Genomic DNA, 20,131 nt, shown 5'->3' on the forward strand with positions numbered 1-20,131 from the left:
TTTGCATACCAGCTCTCATTCGAAGGGAAATGGGTAATTTTATTGTGATTAGAGGCCTGTATTCGAAGAGAAATGGTGCAATTTTAGTGTGATTTCAGCTCGCATTCAAGGAGAAACGGCATAATTTTAGGGTGATATTTATAGTGTGCTGTAGCACATTAGCACACGGTAACTGGTCATCACTGGTTATAACTACGTACTTCTCATGTGCTTGCATGTTATAATGTTGACATATTAGCAAGGGACATTTTTGACCTGGAACGCTCCGAACCACATGGAATCTAACTTAGAACAACACTCGATCATAAAAAGAAACTAGCGGTCTGTGTCTTTTCGAATGACATTTAAATAGTGGTAAACAATGTAACAAGATATCAGTACCATAGGAGGGACATTTTACGTAATTCAGTGACGTCAGAATATCATCACATTTTCAATGAATAGTGCCAAAAATCCTCTGCTTGAAGTGATTATAATAGCGCAAAACACATATCCTACAGTCCTAATAGTGCTTTATTAGTCCTCATAGTACAGATGTGGGATTTTGATGAAGTAGTTAAAACAAATCGGAATAGAACAATGTGCACATCTCACTAAAGCCACGTTTTTACATTCGAAATCACTTTCGCTTTCAAGCAGTCCAGTATCAAAAACCACACTAATTACATTTTCAGATGATCACATGAGTATGTAAATGTCATAGACTGCCTTTCGTCAAGAATTTTGCAACACAGGCGGATACTTTTGTGCAGAAAGGTAATTATAAATTACATAGCGATGTCAGATGGTGAAATAACCATCACGTATCTTCACTTGAGGTTTGGCTTATTGTAGTCTGAAAAAATCAGCAGTCCTTCTGATATAGGACTTATATTGCCGAAAGAAGTAAACATTAAAGGGGGTTGACAATATTTATTTGTTTTCGATGGCAATCTCTTCAGCATAACAGATTTGTTTGGAAAACTTGCATCTAGAAATGTACGATCTGTATGGGCAGACCAGTGGATTCTTTTCACTTGTTACGTGTTCGCCAAGGAATAGCATTAGAAAACGTTACATGTGTTCTTCAGTCGTTTTTCCACTTTTTCTTGCCGCCACATGCGTGTTTCGTGGGCAGTTTTTTTTCAGGTATCCTTGAAATATTTGGGCCGAAAGTGCCTTGTGCCTCTTGAAGACAGATGTACAACTTGTTTGATAGTCTGCCTGTCATTGATAACACCACATCAATTGTGTAGTTGTGGGTAGAGCCATTTACAGACTGCAGCACACTAAGGTGAGACAGTGTTGATGATGAAGACGTTTCATACTGGAACTGACTCTGCTCACTGTTCCAAACATTTCCTTTCTCCACACCCTGGTGTCTCACAATGAATTCCTCCACAAAGTGTTGTACCTTATGATGTATACTATTACCGTCTTCTGTGACAAAAGTAATATACCTCGATGAAATGCCATATTCAGTTTTAAGATTGTTGAAGAAAGAAATCGAAACCTTGTTTTAATTTTTTTAATAAGAGGTGGAGCCCCTCCACTTACACTCGGGCATGATGGCCGGCACAAAAGATCTACTGCCATCTCTGTATAAGGGTTAGTTTCGCTAAAGTGAGGTCTCGCAGGCTGTGAGTACCGGGATGTTCGCATACGCCTGGTTAAGGTTAACTACTAATGCGCGCTCATTTGGAGTTAGTTTCGGTCGATAGTTGAACGAAGGGTAGCGGTTTGAAGGGCAGAGGAAAGAAAGTGCCAAGGCAAGAGCCAAGGGGAAAAGACCTCTGCGATAGTTGGGTAAGGTTGTAAGAGCAGTAGCGTTTTTATTGCTGCCTGCGACAGGACATGCAAGGGTGGGCTCCGTTAGTAGTGGGTATCATCCAGATCGATACCTTTGACGTCGTGCGGTGCCGTTACTCGGCGGCTGCCGATGGGTGCCAGTTTTGATTTCTTGGTCAGCGTCAGCATACCTGTAACAGAGAGGTTCATCATCGTTTTGTGTCCGATAGGTCATACATCAGATTCACAGTGAAGGCGGTTTGTTTGTATGTCAGTGTGCGAGCTCGTCGGTTTCCCTGCTGTAGCCTGTCGGTCGGCCTTAGTAGCAGCCTAGCACATCCAGCCAACGTTGCTGATATGCAGGGGCTTGCCGATGTTGTCGCTTGTGGGTGTATGTTAGCTTGCCATAGGTGGTTATGCCCCAGCTAGTAGAGTATTTGGCCGCTTATGCTTCCACCTATGGTTGTGATCATAGTTTCCCAAAGTAAGGGTGAAAGGACTGTTCGAGGGTCTCGAGTTCCTGTACAGTTGTGTGGCTTTTTTTTTTTTTTTTTTTTTTTAAAATACTTAATGGAGGGTTTCAAGGCGGTATTCTTTGTGAAGATCCACAGTGCGTGTGTAGAGCGCTGAGCGTTGCTAGTGATGCGTAGCACTTTGTTCTGTATGATCTGCGGTCGGCGCAGGCGTGTAGGAGCTGCGTATCCCCAGACGGGAGCTGCGTACGTCATCAGAGGTCTAATCAGTCTCATGTACATGGACCTCGGCACCCTCCTATTCAGTGTACTTTCCCTGTTGAGCATTGGGTAGAGTTGTCTGAGCCACACGCGCGCTCAGTTGGCAACGTGTTCTATGTGGGCCCCACATGTAAGTTTCCGGTCCAGCCAGACACCGACATATCTGACTTTCTCTCGGAAACGTATGCAACCAGTATGTAGTGTTACCTGTTGACAGCGTTGATGTTTGCGCAGTAGCTTCGGTCTGCGTGTGAATAGAACTGCTTCGCACTTGTCGACAGTCACTTTAATACGTCATCGTTCCATCCAAGTCTCGGCAGTTCTGAGTACCGTCTGTATTCGTGAATTTATGTTTGACGGTTTCCAATCTTGGCTGTGTCATCCGCGTAGACGCCTAACGTCGTGTTTTGTGTTACTGGAAAGTCATTAATGTACGGGTTCAACAAGATCGGCTCCAGAATGCTTTCCTAGGGTACTCCAGTTTGGATACTGTGTTGTGTCGATTGTTTTCCCTGCGCGTCGGTGTTAAAACATCTATTCGTGAGATATGAGTGTATGAGACGTATGATTCCGTCCGGGAAACCAGCATCGCTTAGTTTGCGCATAAGGCCATTGCTCCGTTCTTAGGAGGTCATTGGCGATGCAGTGCCTAGTGATGCGTTCAAGTATTACCTTCTCAACAATCTTGCTGAGCGAGCACAGCAGACTGACGGGTCGGTGATTCTGTGGGAGGGAGTGGTCTTTCCCTGGCTTCCTGAACATCAGGAGCTTGGCCGCCTTCCAAAAGTCATTGAAACAGTCCAAGCTAACCGTTTCGTAAGCTTCCAGAGCCCACATTTGCAGACTCCAATAGTGGACTGAAGATCCATACTACCTCTTTCCCTCAGACTGCGACATTACAAGCTCATTCATAGTTTGTAATTGCGACAATCTGTTTGCTTCGAAACGATCTCCTACTCACGTTTTGATAGACATCTAATTTACATTTAATCTCCAATTTTACTTACTTTTAACGCATCTATAACGCCTCACTAGTTTGCTATAGGAAATGAAGCCAAATGTTCTCTACGAGGTTGTCGCCAATATCTTGTAATACACTTTCCCTCGACTGTTCGGGTGGAATCAGTTCGTACTCACTTTGACTGGATTGTTCCTGATCCTCTGGAGCTGAACATCGCCTACTGTTTGGGGGGGACTGATGACCTTCACTGTTTAGTCCCCCTTAAACATCCCAACAACCACCACCACCTACTGTTTCGAGAGCCACCTTCACATTCAGGCTCTTCCTGCGCTTCAAAATCAGTATATCTATCACGCATAGCCTTCTGTATTTCTGCGTCATCCCTATTATATGTCTAAATTATTCAGCTATATAATATAGAGGAGAACCAAAGAAACTGGTACACCTATCTAATATAGTGTAGGGCTCCGCGAGAAGGCAGAAATGCCGCAACACGACGTGGCATGGACTCGACTAACGTCTGAAGTAGTGCTGGAAGGAATTGACATCATGAATCCTGCAGGGCTATCCATGCTATCCATAAGAGTACGAAGGATGGAGATCTCTTCTGAACAGCATGTTGCAAGGCATCACAGATATGCTCAATAATGTTCATGTCTGAGGAGTTTTGTGGCCAGCGGAAGTGTTTAGACTCAAAAGAGTGTTGCTGCAGCCACTCAGTAGCAATTCTCGACATGTGGGGAGTCGAATTGTCCTGCTGGAGCTGCCCGACTCCGTCGAAATGCTGAATGGACATGAATGGATGCAGGTGATCAGACAGGATGCTTACGTACGTGTCACCTGTCAGAGTCGTATCAAGACTTATCAGGGATCCCATATCACTCCAACTGCACACGCCCCACAGCGTAACAGAGCCTCCAAAAACTCCCTGCTGACATGCAGCGTCCATGGATTCATGAGGTTGTCTCCAAACCCGTAGACGTCCATCCGCTCGATACAATTTGAAACGGGACTCGTCCTACCAAGCAACATATTTCCAGTTATTAGCAGTCCAAAGTCAGTGTTAATGAGCCCAGGCGAGAGTCGAGCAGTCAGGGTATACGAGTAGGCCTTCGGCTGCAAAAGCTCATATCGATTATGTTTCGTAGAATCGTTCGCACGCTGACATTTGTTAATAGCCCAGCACTGAAATCTGCAGCAGCTTGCGGAAGGGTTTCACTTACTTAGCAGTAACTGATCTAACGACTGCGCGAGGCACTTCATGTCTTATACAGGCGTTGCTGAACGCAGCGCCGCATTTTGCCCGTTTATATATCTTTGTATTTGAACACGCATGCCTCTACCACTTTCTTTGGCGCATCAGTGTATATTGGCATTTCAAAGGTTCTCAGACATGTCACGTAAACATTTATGATATGCTTGTTTCGGGACCACGCAGTGTTCTTTATCGTGGGCCACTGTGTCTCTCGGCTTACTGCTTACAGCTCGTAGCCTCTGCACCGAACGTGTGCCAGGAGGTCCCGATAACCTTGTAGACTGGCCACTCAGGCAGCAGATGGACTCAAAGCTCCAGAAATTTCGGTGTTACCATACATCACCTTTCTGCGTTTTCACTGTTATCAGAACGACAATGGGAGAAAGTCATAGAATGCCATGTGTCGGAGCTTGGCACAGAAGTTTTGTGTACGTCCAGCGTAGACTGCAAAACATCGCGTGGTAATTGTGAATTCCAGACTTGTTCCACGCCTGAGTGCCGAGTGTGCTGAGGACATTCACGTCTTCCAAGTCAACGGCCGTGTTCACAGGGGCGTGTGGACGCGTTCCTGGCTTGACTTCCATTTAGACGTCCTATCGCATTTCGACTGGGCCGGTAAGTTATCCGATTTTAATCTCGTAGATAACGTCCGGTCTAAAGGGTCTATACAAGGGCGACGTAGTTGAGGGCAATATTATGGAAATGTAAAAGGAAGTAAGTGAAGATGAAATGGGAGATACGATACTGAGTGAAGAGTTTGAAAGAGCACTGAAACACGTAAGATGAAACAAGGCCCTGGAAGTACACAACATTCCATTAGAACTACTGATAGCCTTGGGAGAGCCAGCCCTGACAAAACTGTACCATCTGGTGAGCAAGATGTATGAGACAGGCGAAATACCCTCAGATTTAAAGAAGAATATAATAATTCCAATCCCAAAGACAGCAGGTGTTGACAGCTGTGAAAATTGCCGAACAATCAGTTTAATAAGTCACGGCTGCAAAATACTAACACGAATTCTTTACAGACGAATGGAAAAACTGGTAGAAGCCGACCTCGGGGAAGATCAGTTTGGATTCAGTAGAATGAGGCAATACTGACCCTACGACTTATCTTAGAAGATAGCTTAAGAAAAGGCAAACCTATGTTTCTAGCGTTTATAGACTTAGAGAAGGCTTTTGGCAGTGTTGACTGGAATAAACTCTTTCAAATTCAAATACAGGGAGCGAAAAGCTATTTACAATTTGTACAGAAACCAGATGACAGTTATAAGAGTCGAGGGGCATGAAAGGGAAGCAGTGGTTGCGAAGGGAGTGAGATAGGGTTGTAGCCAATCCCCGATGTTATTCAATCTGTATATTGAGCAAGCAGTAAAGGAAACAAAAGAAAAATTTGGAGTAGGAATGAAATTCGTGGAGACGAAATAAAAAATTTTGAGGCGTGCCGATGACATTGTAATTCTGTCAGAGATACACTCCTGGAAATTGAAATAAGAACACCGTGAATTCATTGTCCCAGGAAGGGGAAACTTTATTGGCACATTCCTGGGGTCAGATACATCACATGATCACACTGACAGAACCACAGGCACATAGACACAGGCAACAGAGCATGCACAATGTCGGCACTAGTACAATGTATATCCACCTTTCGCAGCAATGCAGGCTGCTATTCTCCCATGAAGACGATCGTAGAGATGCTGGATGTAGTCCTGTGGAACGGCTTGCCATGCCATTTCCACCTGGCGCCTCAGTTGGACCAGCGTTCGTGCTGGACGTGCAGACCGCGTGAGACGACGCTTCATCCAGTCCCAAACATGCTCAATGGGGGACAGATCCGGAGATCTTGCTGGCCAGGGTAGTTGACTTACACCTTCTAGAGCACGTTGGGTGGCACGGGATACATGCGGACGTGCATTGTCCTGTTGGAACAGCAAGTTCCCTTGCCGGTCTAGGAATGGTAGAACGATGGGTTCGATGACGGTTTGGCTGTACCGTGCACTATTCAGTGTCCCCTCGACGATCACCAGTGGTGTACGGCCAGTGTAGGAGATCGCTCGCCACACCATGATGCCGGGTGTTGGCCCTGTGTGCCTCGGTCGTATGCAGTCCTGATTGTGGCGCTCACCTGCACGGTGCCAAACACGCATACGACCATCATTGGCACCAAGGGAGAAGCGATTCTCATCGCTGAAGACGACACGTCTCCATTCGTCCCTCCATTCACGCCTGTCGCGACACCACTGGAGGCGGGCTGCACGATGTTGGGGCGTGAGCGGAAGACGGCCTAACGGTGTGCGGGACCGTAGCCCAGCTTCATGGAGACGGTTGCGAATGGTCCTCGCCGATACCCCAGGAGCAACAGTGTCCCTAATTTGCTGGGAAGTGGCGGTGCGGTCCCCTACGGCACTGCGTAGGATCCTACGGTCTTGGCGTGCATCCGTGCGTCGCTGCGGTCCGGTCCCAGGTCGACGGGCACGTGCACCTTCCGCCGACCACTGGCGACAACATCGATATACTGTGGAGACCTCACGCCCCACGTGTTGAGCAATTCGGTGCTACGTCCACCCGGCCTCCCGCATGCCCACTATACGCCCTCGCTCAAAGTCCGTCAACTGCACATACGGTTCACGTCCACGCTGTCGCGGCATGCTACCAGTGTTAAAGACTGCGATGGAGCTCCGTATGCCACGGCAAACTGGCTGACACTGACGGCGGCGGTGCACAAATGCTGCGCAGCTAGCGCCATTCGACGGCCAACACCGCGGTTCCTGGTGTGTCCGCTGTGCCGTGCGTGTGATCATTGCTTGTACAGCCCTCTCGCAGTGTCCGGAGCAAGTATGGTGGGGCTGACACACCGGCGTCAATGTGTTCTTTTTTCCATTTCCAGGAGTGTATTATGAAACGTCGCCTTAGAAAAATTATACATGACTGTGCTTAAACTGACCCACAATATTTTTAGCGCAACGCAATCTGACTTTCAAAAATCCCTACAAAAGAATGGCTCTGACTAACATTAACCTATACGTTTCACAAATCACTTACCTCACAAAAATCTTCGTTACTCGAACTACTGCAATACAGCGAGCGCCACTACTGCCAGCTAAATAAAAGATTCAAACTACTGAAGGCACTAGCTACTGAGAGGCATAGTTAGCAAATGAAAGATTTTGATAGAGAACAAACAATGTATTTACCTTAATAGTGTTCAAAAGTCATAATATATATAGCAGTTCATGACATCCAGTCTTACAAATTTACTGTTTCTGACGGACACACGTCCAGATCATCCGTTCTCAAAATTCCGCCATTTCTCTCCCCACATCCACCATTACTGGCGGCTCACCTCCAACTGCGCAACGCTACGCGCTGTTAACATCCAGCTGCCCAAAACTACAATAGCCAACAACAACGCAAACCAGCCACAGACTGCACAGAGCACAGCCAGTGATTTTCATAAGAGCGCTACGTGGCGTTACCAATAAAAAAAACCTGAACAGCCTACTTACAACATCAAAGGACCTGAACATCAACAAAAGGGAAACGAGGATAATGGAATGTAGTCGAATTAAAAAGGGTGATGCTGAGGGTATTAGATTAGGAAATGAGACACTTAAAGTAGTAAATGAGTTTTGCTATTTGGGGAGCAAAATAACTGATGATGGTCGAAGTAGAGAGGATATAAAATGTAGGCTGGTAATGGCAAGGAAAGCGCTTCTGAAGAAGAGAAATTTGTTAACATCGAGTATAGATTGAAGTATCAGGAAGTTTTTTCTGGAGGTATTTGAATGGAGTGTAGGCATGTACGTACGTGAAACATGGACGATAAATAGTTTGGACAAGAAGAGAAGAGAAGCTTTCGAAATGTGGTGCTACAGAAGAATGCTGAAGATTAGATGGGTAGATCACATAACTAATGAGGAGGTATTGAATAGGATTGGGGAGAAGAGAAGTTTGTGGCACAACTTGACTAGAAGAAGGGATCGCTTGGTAGGACATGTTCAGAGGCATCGAGGGATCACGAATGTAGTATTGGAGGGCAGTGTGGAGGGTAAAAATCGTAGAGGGAGACCAAGAGATGAATACAGTAAGCACATTCAGAAGGCTGTAGGTTGCAGTAGGTACTTGGAGATGAAGAAGCTTGCACAGGATAGAGTAGGATGGAGAGCTGCATCAGGCCAATCTCTGGAATGAAGACCAGAACAAGAGCTATCGTCCAGGCCGGTATGTGAAACGTGCGAGTCGATATCGCCGCTATCTGGCAGCTCCGTGGGACCTGGCTAGTGGCTTCGGCTGGACGTGCCCTGTCTGGACTCCGACTCCAGACTCAGACCACTGTCGGGCCCAGCAGACGTGTACTGTACTGCGGCTTCAGCGCCAGGACTGTTTTTTTTTTTTTTTTTTTGTCTGGTGTGTTTATCTGAGATCAATCGAAATCCGTCCCCAGCGTTCGTGTTGATAATTCTGAGTGATAGCTTGGGTGCTATCTGATTCTCTTTCTTCTTCCCAAGTGGGTATTATTTAATTCTTGTTGTTATCTACGTACACTGATCACGACGGATTTGTCAGTTCCTGCATTGCCTCCTCATCTACTTGTTCACTGCCCTGAACGAAATTTTTCTTGGTAGCATACCTTAACGAGAATATTAAAGCTTCAGTCAACAATAACACACATACAAATAAGATACTCACCAGGTTGCTTGGAAGACAGCTCGGGCAAGTTGACTGGATGTCGGAGATAACACATATCCCTGGCAGTCGTCGCCCCTGTGATGCGCTGAACGGCCTCCAGTGACTCCCAGATGATAGGATCCCACAGAGTGTACGTTTCCAGCGTCGTCAGGTTCCATTGTGTGTCGTTCGATCTAACAAAATGAAACGGGAGTCACACGATGTGACAAATGATATCCCAGAACTGGACTGTATTTTCTAGGGGAGCACTGTGGAAGCTAAAGTCAGCTAGTCTGACTGGAGTAAACTCTTTCAAATTCAAATACAGGGAGCGAAAAGCTATTTACAATTTGTACAGAAACCAGATGGCAGTTATAAGAGTCGAGGGGCACGAAAGGGAAGCAGTGGTTGGGAAGGGAGTGAGACATCGAGTAAAGCTTAAGTGATATCAGGTGTTCCCCAGGGAAGCGTCCTGGGACCTCTGCTGTTCCTGATCTATATAAATGACCTGGGTGACAATGTGAGCAGTTCTCTTACGTTGTTCGCAGATGATGCTGTAATATACCGTCTAGTAGGGTCATCCGAAGACCAGTATCAGTTGCAAAGCGATTTAGAAAAGATTGCTGTATGGTGTGGCAGGTGGCAGTTGACGCTAAGTAACGAAAAGTGTGGGGTGATCCAAATGAGTTCTAAAAGAAATCCGTTGGAATTCGATTACTCGATAAATAGTACAATTCTCAAGGCTGTCAATTCAACTAAGTACCTGGGTGTAAAAATTACGAACAACTTCGGTTGGAAAGACCACATAGATAATATTGTGGGGAAGGCGAGCCAAAGGTTGCGTTTCATTGGCAGGACACTTGGAAGATGCAACAAGTCCACTAAAGAGACAGCTTACACTACACTCGTTCGTCCCCTGTTAGAATATTGCTGCGCGGTGTGGGATCCTTACCAGGTGGAATTGACGGAGGACATCGAAAGGGTGCAAAAAAGGGCAGCTCGTTTTGTATTATCACGTAATAGGGGAGGAAGTGTGGCAGATATGATACGCGAGTTGGGATGGAAGTCATTAAAGGAAAGACGTTTTTCGTCGCGGCGAGATCTATTTACGAAATTTCAGTCACCAACTTTCTCTTCCGAATGCGAAAATATTTTGTTGAGCCCAACCTACATAGGTAGGAATGATCATCAAAATAAAATAAGAGAAATCAGAGCTCGAACAGAAAGGTTTAGGTGTTCGTTTTTCCCCGCGCTGTTCGGGAGTGGAATGGTAGGGAGATAGTATGATTGTGGTTCGATGAACCGTCTGCCAAGCACTTACATGTGAATTGCAGAGTAATCATGTAGATGTAGATGTAGCCCTTTCCTCAGTTTTTACGTTTTCCTTTGATAGACGTGTCTAAGTCTTCCATTTGAATCAAGATATCAGACTGCCTCATTCCGCAATAAATTTGAGTGCCATGCGAGTCTGCCGACGCATTCTGTTGAAACACAACAAAGCCTGCGCACACATTCGTCCACAATTGTCAGAACAAGGATACAATCTCGCACAGGAGAGCCACTAATACCGCATGGCTTCACAGGACACACAGACGCAGGCGCACAGTATAGTGACGGGTTAACTTTGAGATTTGCCAACCAGAGCGCGTCACACGCTGTCTCTTCACGCAAGTCCTTCGGACCACCTGTAAGGGGAACAACGCACTGAACCACAGAATGCCGCGGTTCCGCGCGTAGCGTGCCAGCCCTTAACTCTCCCAGTCGCTTCGCTCAGAATATGCGGACGGGCGCAATGTGTTTATTCAGACTGCTGGAAACAATAAATGTAAGTGTCTGCAGAGGGTGCTGTGGCTATTTGGCTCTTTGTACGCCATTTGAAGAAGGAAAGGCGCCGCAGAAGCAGAGAACACATACACTCTGTGCAGCCTTTACTGGATAAGAGAAATGCGAATGGAGACCGTACACGGAGTTAAGGGTATAAGAGGATAAATTTTTTAACTACACCAGAATTCCAGGATCTTGCTTCGACGAATTACTTTCGGAACTTTCTTTAGTAACTGGAGCGACAGCAAAAATGCGATCATATATAACCCTGAACGAAAGCTAGTTGTAACGATCAGGTACGCTTGTTCGTATCCTATTTAAATAATTTAATATTCAGCCTTCAGTTGGTTGTCCTTCGCGTTCGACACCGCAAATCACGAGGCGCACAGGACGACTCCCGCCAGATTAGTCTTGACGACAGTAAGCCGTCGTGATAGGCAACCAAAAGGAACATCAGAATGTTGTTGTGGTCTTCAGTCCAGAGACTGGTTTGATGCAGCTCTCCATGCTACTCTATCCTGTGCAAGCTTCTTCATCTCCCAGTACTTACTGCAACCTACATCCTTCTGAATCTGCTTAGTGTATTCATCTCTTGGTCTCCCTCTACGATTTTTACCCTCCACGCTGCCCTCTAATGTTAAATTTGTGAACCCTTGATGCCTCAGAACACGCCCTACCAACCGGTCCCTTGTTCTTGTCAAGTTGTGCCACAAACTCCTTTTCTCCCCTATTCTATTCAATACCTCCTCATTAGTTACGTGATCTACCTATCTAATCTTCAGCATTCTTCTGTAGCATCACATTTTGAAAGCTTCTGTTCTCTTCTTGTCCAAACTACTTATCGTCGATGTTTCACTTCCATACATGGCTACACTCCATACAAATACTTTCACAAACGACTTCCTGACACTTAAATCTATACTCGATGTTAACAAATTTCTCTTCTTCAGAAACGCTTTCCTTGCCATTGCCAATCTACATTTTATATCGTCTCTACTTCGACCATCAACAGTTATTTTGCTCCCCAAATAGCAGAACTCCTTTACTACTTTAAGTGTCCCATTTCCTAATCTAATTCCCTCAGCATCACCCGACTTAATTCGATTACATTCCATGATCCTCGTTTTGCTTTTGTTGATGTTCATCTCATATCCTCCTTTCAAGACACTGTCCATTCCGTTCAACTGCTCTTCCAAGTCCTTTGCTGAATAGAATAGGGAAAGGTATAGTAAAGCCAGGCGGGTGGATGGGTTGGAAGTAGGGGACAGAATATTTTTGAAAAACTTCCACAGGCAAGGTCAGGGCAGCGGAGGGATTGCAGAGAAGTTGTTGCAGAGATTTCTGGGACCATACCTGGTTTTGAAGAAGCTGTCACCGGTGAACTTCCTACTGACGAATGTAAAACCAGGGCACATCTCAGCCAGATTAAGGCAGCCGGGGTAGGTGACACACATAAGGGATCCAGTCACGAGAATGAAAATTGCTCCCCTCCAGTTCCGAATTAAAGGGGGGGGGGGGTGGCAACGTGGCAGGATACTTTCTCTGTCCAGGTGATGCGTTTTGCGGCGTGCTGCTTGTCCAGCGCCCTCTGCTTAGGACGGCCGCCGCTCGCTTGGCTCAGCAAACTCGGTCGGCGGCAGTGAGAGAGGGAAGCACCCCGAGTAGTCAGTAGGCGCTCGGTGTACTGCGGGGACGGCGAGCGGAACTGGGCTGCGGAGGCAGTCGCCGCTCAACACAGGCTCTGAGGTGTGGGGCTGATCTGTTATTCTGCGCAACGGATTAATCTGAGATGTGTGGCTCCTGCAAGATGCAATTTCAACACCCCACACTACTACAGAAGTCAGACAGACGCTCCTAACGTTCTAAAGAGAAATGCCTGAAAAACTATCAGCAATAAATATCTTATGGAGTCGTCCGCTGTAAGGAAATGACACAAAAATTCACAAAATTTCTTACGTAACTAGTGGGATACTTGGGTACTGGAGTAGTGCTAGTAAGTGTAAGAAAAACATGAAACTAACGAAAGTTATTATTTATTTTGCAAAAATTCTGAGAAATCACAATGGCACTTTTCGTTATGAATTGAACAAGTTATATCCTGGTTCTTTTCGGAATGTGAGGGTACCTCTCAAGGGTAGGATTCGCTAATGAAATTTCTATACAAAGTCTGAAATGGTTGTTGACTTGGCAGAATGGCAGAGAGGCGCGCCTACTCAACTCGAATAATTATCCTTTAGAATGTTGCTAGGTACGGTCGAGGCTGTCGCTTGTGAAATGCAGTGAAGTGTACTGTTGTGGAGGAAATATGGGGCTCGCAATAGCTGTAGCGCACAATACCGTAAGCTGCGATGCCTGCTGTCTGCGCCGCTCGCTGCTGACAAATAACATAACTCTCGTTCTATCTGGATTGACCTTCGCCAATCAAACTCTCCCTATACCTTGATGAAGTCAAGGATTCCTATTCGCCCCTAGTCTAACTATTGGCGTGGTACACCGGTCAGATAACCAGTCCACCGCGATGCCACTCAAAATTCGCTCGCAGGCGTTTAACACTCTGTCCGTTCACACCGCACAATAAGTGTGTCGGCCAAAACAGTGAACAACGCTTAATCGCAAGGACTCAATATAGAGTAGCACTTCGATTCGCTCTCGACAGAGCTGCTCTCCCAGTGAAGTACTGAGGAGAGACTTGTCCCTCGCTCCAAGAGCGACGACAGAACGCCGCCTCTCCACGCCAGATGTGAAGGAGTATATCTGTCGGTCTCTTCCATTATTCCTTCAGCTCAAGGCATCAGAAATATCATCTGGCAATCAGCATTACCCTTCTAAAACGGGAGAACGACGTTTCGTTTAAGGTGACCAATCTGGAAACCTATAGCATTGACGATTGGCGTTTGCTGTCTCCCTGTGAAAATCTCTGAAACTGCATGCTATGTGTAAAGAATGTGTAGGCTGGCCACTCCCACACAATGTAGCGGAATTTGCTTTTAAGCCAAACACGGGATTGTTCCCCTCTTTCACTCGGGCCCACGCTGTCCGCTACACGGGCGGTCACCGGCCAACATAGGCTGGGTTGTCCTCTGAAGGGATCGGCGTCCCGTTGTGAGGTTTCTTTCCCAAACTAAAAGCCTCTGTGACCGTCGTGTCTAGAATGTATGTGTGTACACCAGCCTCGAGTATTTCAACTACGGTGCGTTTACATGTTAATTGCATATCGTTTACATGAATTCATACAACACTGACTTTATCTTATCGAGTTTGGGTTCAAATGAAGTGTCTTGATGTGCGGAATATAATTGTGAGGGCGGAATATGTAAGCAATGAAGGTCAGGAGACCACGACGTCTTACAAGGCTCTATTTAACACATTACCAAATATCATCGGGTTTCATATAACTGAATACAAGGATCAGTAATACACACATTTTCATTGTAGCTTAATACTAATGGCCTACATTATTACGAATGTTAGACAGTTCATAATGGTCAACTCATGTGAATGATGTGATGTGTGTGATGAAGTTTCCGGAGATGTCACGTCTGGCACATTTTCATATGTGTTTGTACAGCTTGTGCATGGCTGGATGCTACTAATGAAATTGCTGTTCCGTGAATGGATCCGGGGTGACAGGTTGAGTTGACAAGAAGCATCCGTGACGGCTTTCATAATAATTTTGGTTACTGCCTCCGGACTGTCAGGTGCTTTTCTTAAATGGTTGACCAAAAACAAAGTAACCGTCTGGATCATCATCATTTTTTGCCGGAATTTCTTTCAATACCCATACAAGCTATAGTTCACTGTTCTCAGTTCCTTTGTCATTACCCTTTGTCTTCTTCAGCCTCAAGGGCTTTAATATCCGAGTCTCAATTTGGGTCTTCAGTACGCTCAATTCTTGGGCTTACTGCGTTATTTCATCTGAATTCAGACTACCATACAAGAAACAGAAGCTGCTCGAAGTAGATATAACTGAATTTTCGTGTAGCACCTGAGTAGCTTTTCGAACTGCAGACTTTTCGATACTCTTTCACAAGTCCATATGTCAGATATTTCCATTTCTTTTGCAACATCAGACCTACAAAGATACGCAAAGATACGTATGTAGTGTTTTAACTATCTGGCTTCTGGACGCTCTTTCGCTGGTATTCACCGTGGCTCTCGGCTGGGAACAGCTGCAGTCAGCGAAACTGTGCAAAGAGTTTGCAGAGCAATGTGGCCGAGCGGTTCTGGGTGCTACAGTCTGGAACCGCGCGACCGCTACGGTCGCAGGTTCGAATCCTGCCTCGGGCATGGATGTGTGTGATGTCTTTAGGTTAGTTAGGTTTAAGTAGTTCTAAGTTCTAGCGCTCAGAGCCATTTGAACCATTCTTTGCAGAGCGATGCCTTCCGCAAGCGACGGCAGAGGCTTCAAACTTTCGTCATATTGTTGGAGCTACAGATGCAAAACATACCTGTGTATAAAATCACGCATCAGAGTATCACTTTATTACACTTACAGAAATATTTTCATTACTTTTGATGGCACTGCATGACAGCAACTATAAATTACATATACAGCCGTTGAGGCATATGGAAAATGTAGCGATTTGTCGATTTTGAAAGATTCGTTCTTGTACACACTCTTGACACATGGGAATTTAGGAGTATTTAATGTAGAGAAAATAAAATGTATTCAAGGCAAAATTCCATATTTCAATATTGGTGCTGAAGCATTCAGCCTACCTGATCGTGTTTAGCTGCTACACCACGAAGATGACGTGTTACAGACGCGAAATTTAACCGACAGAAAGAAGATGCTGTGATATGCACATGATTAGCTTTTCAGAGCATTCACACAAGGTTGGCGCCGGTGGCGACACCTACAACGTGCTGATATGAGGAAAGTTTCCAACCGATTTCTCTTACACAAACAGCAGTTGACCGGCGTTGCCTGGTAAAACGTTGTTGTGATGCCTCGTGTAAGGAAGAGAAATGCGTACCATCACGTTTCCGACTTTATTAAGGTCTGATTGTAGCCTATCGCGATTGCGGTTTATCGTATCGCGATATTGCTGCTAGCGTTGGTCGAAATCCGATGACTGTTAGCAGAATATGGAATCGGTGGGTTCAGGAGGGTAATACGGAACGCCGTATTGGATCCCAACGGCCACGTATCAATAGCAGTCGAGATGACAGGCATCTTATCCGCATGGCTGTAACGGATCGTGCAGCCACGTCTCGATCCCTGAGTCAACAGATGGGGACATTTGCAAGACAACAACCATCTCCACGAACAGTTCGACGACGTTTGCAGCAGCACGGACTATCAGCTCGGAGACCATGGCTGTGGTTTCCCTTGACGCTGCATCACAGACAGGAGCGCCTGCAATGGTGTACTCAACGACGAATCTGGGTGCACGAATGGCAAAACGTCATTTTTTCGGATGAATCCAGGTTCTGTTTACAGAATGACGATGGTCACATCCGTGTTTCGCGACATCTCGGTGAACGCACATTGGAAGCATGACGGTATGGGGTGTCATTGGTTACAAGTCTCGGTCATCCCTTGTTCGCGATGACGGCACTTTGAACAGAACAGTGGACGTTAAATTTCAGATGTGTTACGACCCGTGGCTCTACCCTTCATTCGATCCCTGCGAAACCCTACATTTCAGCAGGATAATGCACGACCGCATGTTCAGGCCATGTTCGGGCCTTTCTGGATACAGAAAATTTCGACTGCTGCCCTGGCCAGCACATTCTCCATATCTCTCACCAATTGAAAACGTCTGGTCAATGGTGGCCGAGCAACTGGCTGGTCACAATACGCCAGTCACTACTCTTGATGAACTGTGGTATCGTGTTGATGCTGCATGGGCAGCTGTACCTGTACACACAATCGGATCTCTGTTTGACTCAATGCCCAGGCGTATCATGGCCGTTATTACGGCGAGAGGTAGTTGTTCTGGGTACTGATTTCTCAGGATCTATGCACCCAAATTGTGTGAAAATGTAATCACATGTCAGTCCTAGTATAATATATTTGTCCAATGAATACCCGTTTATGATCTGCATTTCTTCTTGGAGTAGCAATTTTAATGGCCGGTAGTGTATGAACAATTTCCAATAATTCTACGACAGTGTGAACGTCTAGGGTATAAGGAAAAGTACAGGCATTCAAGAGAGGGCAAAAACTGGTGCTTGCACTTGTAAGGTGTCAGGCAAATCCAACACCTTCCATGAAAACCCTGACATGATAAGCAAATCCAGTAGTATGTCACATAGCTCCGATTAAATCGTTACATTAAGTTAACCAAAGTAATACGAGTAACGAGTGAGCAAATGGAATACCACAGACTAACACAAGAATGCCTAAATGCATGTCATACCTTCCCACCGTGAGACAGGCGCAGTTCCGAGGGGAGAAACGAGAACAGAAGCCGAGAGCAGAACCGTGTTAAGCTGGAAGGCCCTACGATAAGGGACGGACACCCACGTCGCCAGCTAACCGCTAGGACAACACCCCAGCCGCAAGTTTTAGCGTGAGACTTTTTCGTGTCTCTGTTACGTCAGGACCAACCCCCAGCCCATGTTAAAAGATAGAGCACTCCAGAAGAACAGTATAGATCTTACGATAACGCTAAAAGGACCACACCAGCTGCAAGTTTTAGCGTGAGACTTTTTCGCGTCTCTGTTACGTTGCAAACTTTAAAAACATTGCCCCACCACGAAAAGTATAACGTTTCTCATTGGATAGACAGAATTTTTGTAGGCGGAGCTTAAGGTTAACATTGAGACCCTGATTAGTCAGATGAAAACACAGCCAGATAGTTTTTTTAAACCAACTTCGGTAAATTGTAGTAAGGAGAAGTTAGGAGAGAGTTGCTTCCGAGACAGCGAGGTGAGAGGAGCTGTACTGTCCGCCGCCCCCTGACGAACACCGACAAGGTAAAGAAAACACGCGATGCCACATAACAGTGCATAAAGATTCACTCAGAACTGCAGAAGTCTCATCTGTTACACCCCCTTTTTGCGTAATACTAGTGTCGATCGTCAATTAAAGCTCATGGTGTTTACATTTGCCACTTGAAGTAAAAATCTGAAACGCGATGATTTTTCTGTTATATAGTTATTGAGAAGCCACATCAGCCACTGTAATTTACGACAAGTTAGATAAGTAATTAAAGATAATTAAGGGTCACTGTAGACCATTTTGATAGTTTCCTCTGTTTTGAAACTTAATTTAAACCTAGATTATAGATGTGATATGGCATAGGTCATCCTTCGATCCATTGTAGAACTTGGAAACCCATTCAGGGAATATTCGTTCACATTTTTGTTGTGACGCAGTTGGTTTTTGCCATCCTGTATTAAAACATTTCCTTTTATCAATAGTGCAATTTATAAACAATGTTTCGTGAGTAGAATAAAATTTCCAATGGTAAACTTAACTGCTTTTTCGACGTTATTTTACCAGCTAACTAAAAATAGGAAAGCCTTGAACCCCTTCCACTAAATTTAGTTAGTATTAAGATTCTTTTACAGGGAGTGCAGTGGAGCTGACGATGAAATCATTAAGTATTTGGTTATATCATCGCTTGTCTCACTGAACTCTTCTGAATTCTACATGTCATGTGTGGTCTGGCGTCTCCTTACCAGCAACAGGTCCCAGGTTCAAACTAGTCAATTCCCTAAAAAACACGCTCAGAGCGTCGTTGCGCGAAAGTGGTAGGGAGACACGATATAGAACAAACAGACACCACGCAGAATGTTAGACACTTTTCAGGGATGCTAGGTGCGATTTACAAGATGTGCATGATGCTGACCTACTACATTACGCACATCAAATTGCGTGCGACATATATTACAGTGATCCCAATGGAAGCAGTGGGCGTTTGTCTAGATTGAAAAAGTGCCACAGAACTGGAACCAGAAGACAGCGAAATTTCAGGCAAAGCGTCAATTTCATGATGCAGAAGGAACAGTAGAATCGTCATTTACAATTCAGATGAACAAACTTATCCGATCGTTCAATATGTTTTCAGCTCCGACCAATCTGGATTTGAATAGAAAATGCATATGAAACAAACTTTGGAAATTGGAGGTACCAAGGGAGTTGTATAAAGATCAGTTAACGTCAATGTCTTAACGCGTCCGTATACCATTATGCAGACTGTTAATCTGGATGGTAAATTGTCTGGAAAGCTATTTATTGTGCCCTTAGATGCTGGAGGTCCTCTGCGCCCCCTTTCATGTGTGTATGATCTTATAAGGGCAGAAGGGAATATTTACGTCACAACAAACAACTGTGGTAAAATGGGCATAAGCGAACTACAACCACGGCATGAGCACTGCTTCTGGTTAATATCTGGTGAAAATAACTTGATTCCTGGTCTCCAGACAAAAATCATACACCTTTAGAGCAAACTGCCCCTCCTGAGAAGTGTGTGACGTTGCTATTCATACAACCTGGAACCGCTGGACAATTCATCCTCTGGATGTTTATTTTTTTGGTGATTATAAAACATATTATCGCACTACCTGCGGCTATGTGTTAAAGGATAGCCAGTTTCATGACAAGCTACAAGACAGCATGCATTTGTGTGCATGCGATTCACATTCCATATTACTCTGTACACATTCTTTAAGGGTGGGTACCTAGCTGAAGTCCTGCACGCCTTCGATCTCGATGGGACGAACCTTTGTGATCACTGCGGCGCGCCATTTTTCATTCGGTGTTTATGGTCCAAATTAATGGTTTCTTTTGAACATTTCTCGAATGTCAACAATGTCCATGTTTTGAAGTGTAATACATACATCCCACACATAGCTGATATCTGCACCTCCCAGGGACTCATTTTCGATGACCCTCCTGATGCACGTGGCGAGTCATTAGCAGCTAATGTTTTTGCTGTCATAATTGTTAACACAACACTTTCAAAT

The 20,131-nt window shown here is 45.3% G+C and overlaps 1 protein-coding gene across 1 annotated transcript in view; it reads right to left on the bottom strand.

Annotated features, from left to right (window-relative positions):
- Window positions 1–20,131, bottom strand: part of LOC124795884 — a 62,778-nt gene that overhangs the window by 26,399 nt on the left and 16,248 nt on the right. The window contains exons 3-4 of the mRNA XM_047259964.1: window positions 9,410–9,582; window positions 1,881–1,958 (exon numbers count right to left, since the gene is read on the bottom strand). Of these exons, the coding sequence (XP_047115920.1) occupies window positions 1,881–1,958; window positions 9,410–9,582 (251 nt within the window). The remainder of the gene's footprint in view (window positions 1–1,880; window positions 1,959–9,409; window positions 9,583–20,131) is intronic.

Source organism: Schistocerca piceifrons, chromosome 4 (assembly GCF_021461385.2).
Source record: "Schistocerca piceifrons isolate TAMUIC-IGC-003096 chromosome 4, iqSchPice1.1, whole genome shotgun sequence".
NCBI lineage: Eukaryota > Metazoa > Arthropoda > Insecta > Orthoptera > Acrididae > Schistocerca > Schistocerca piceifrons.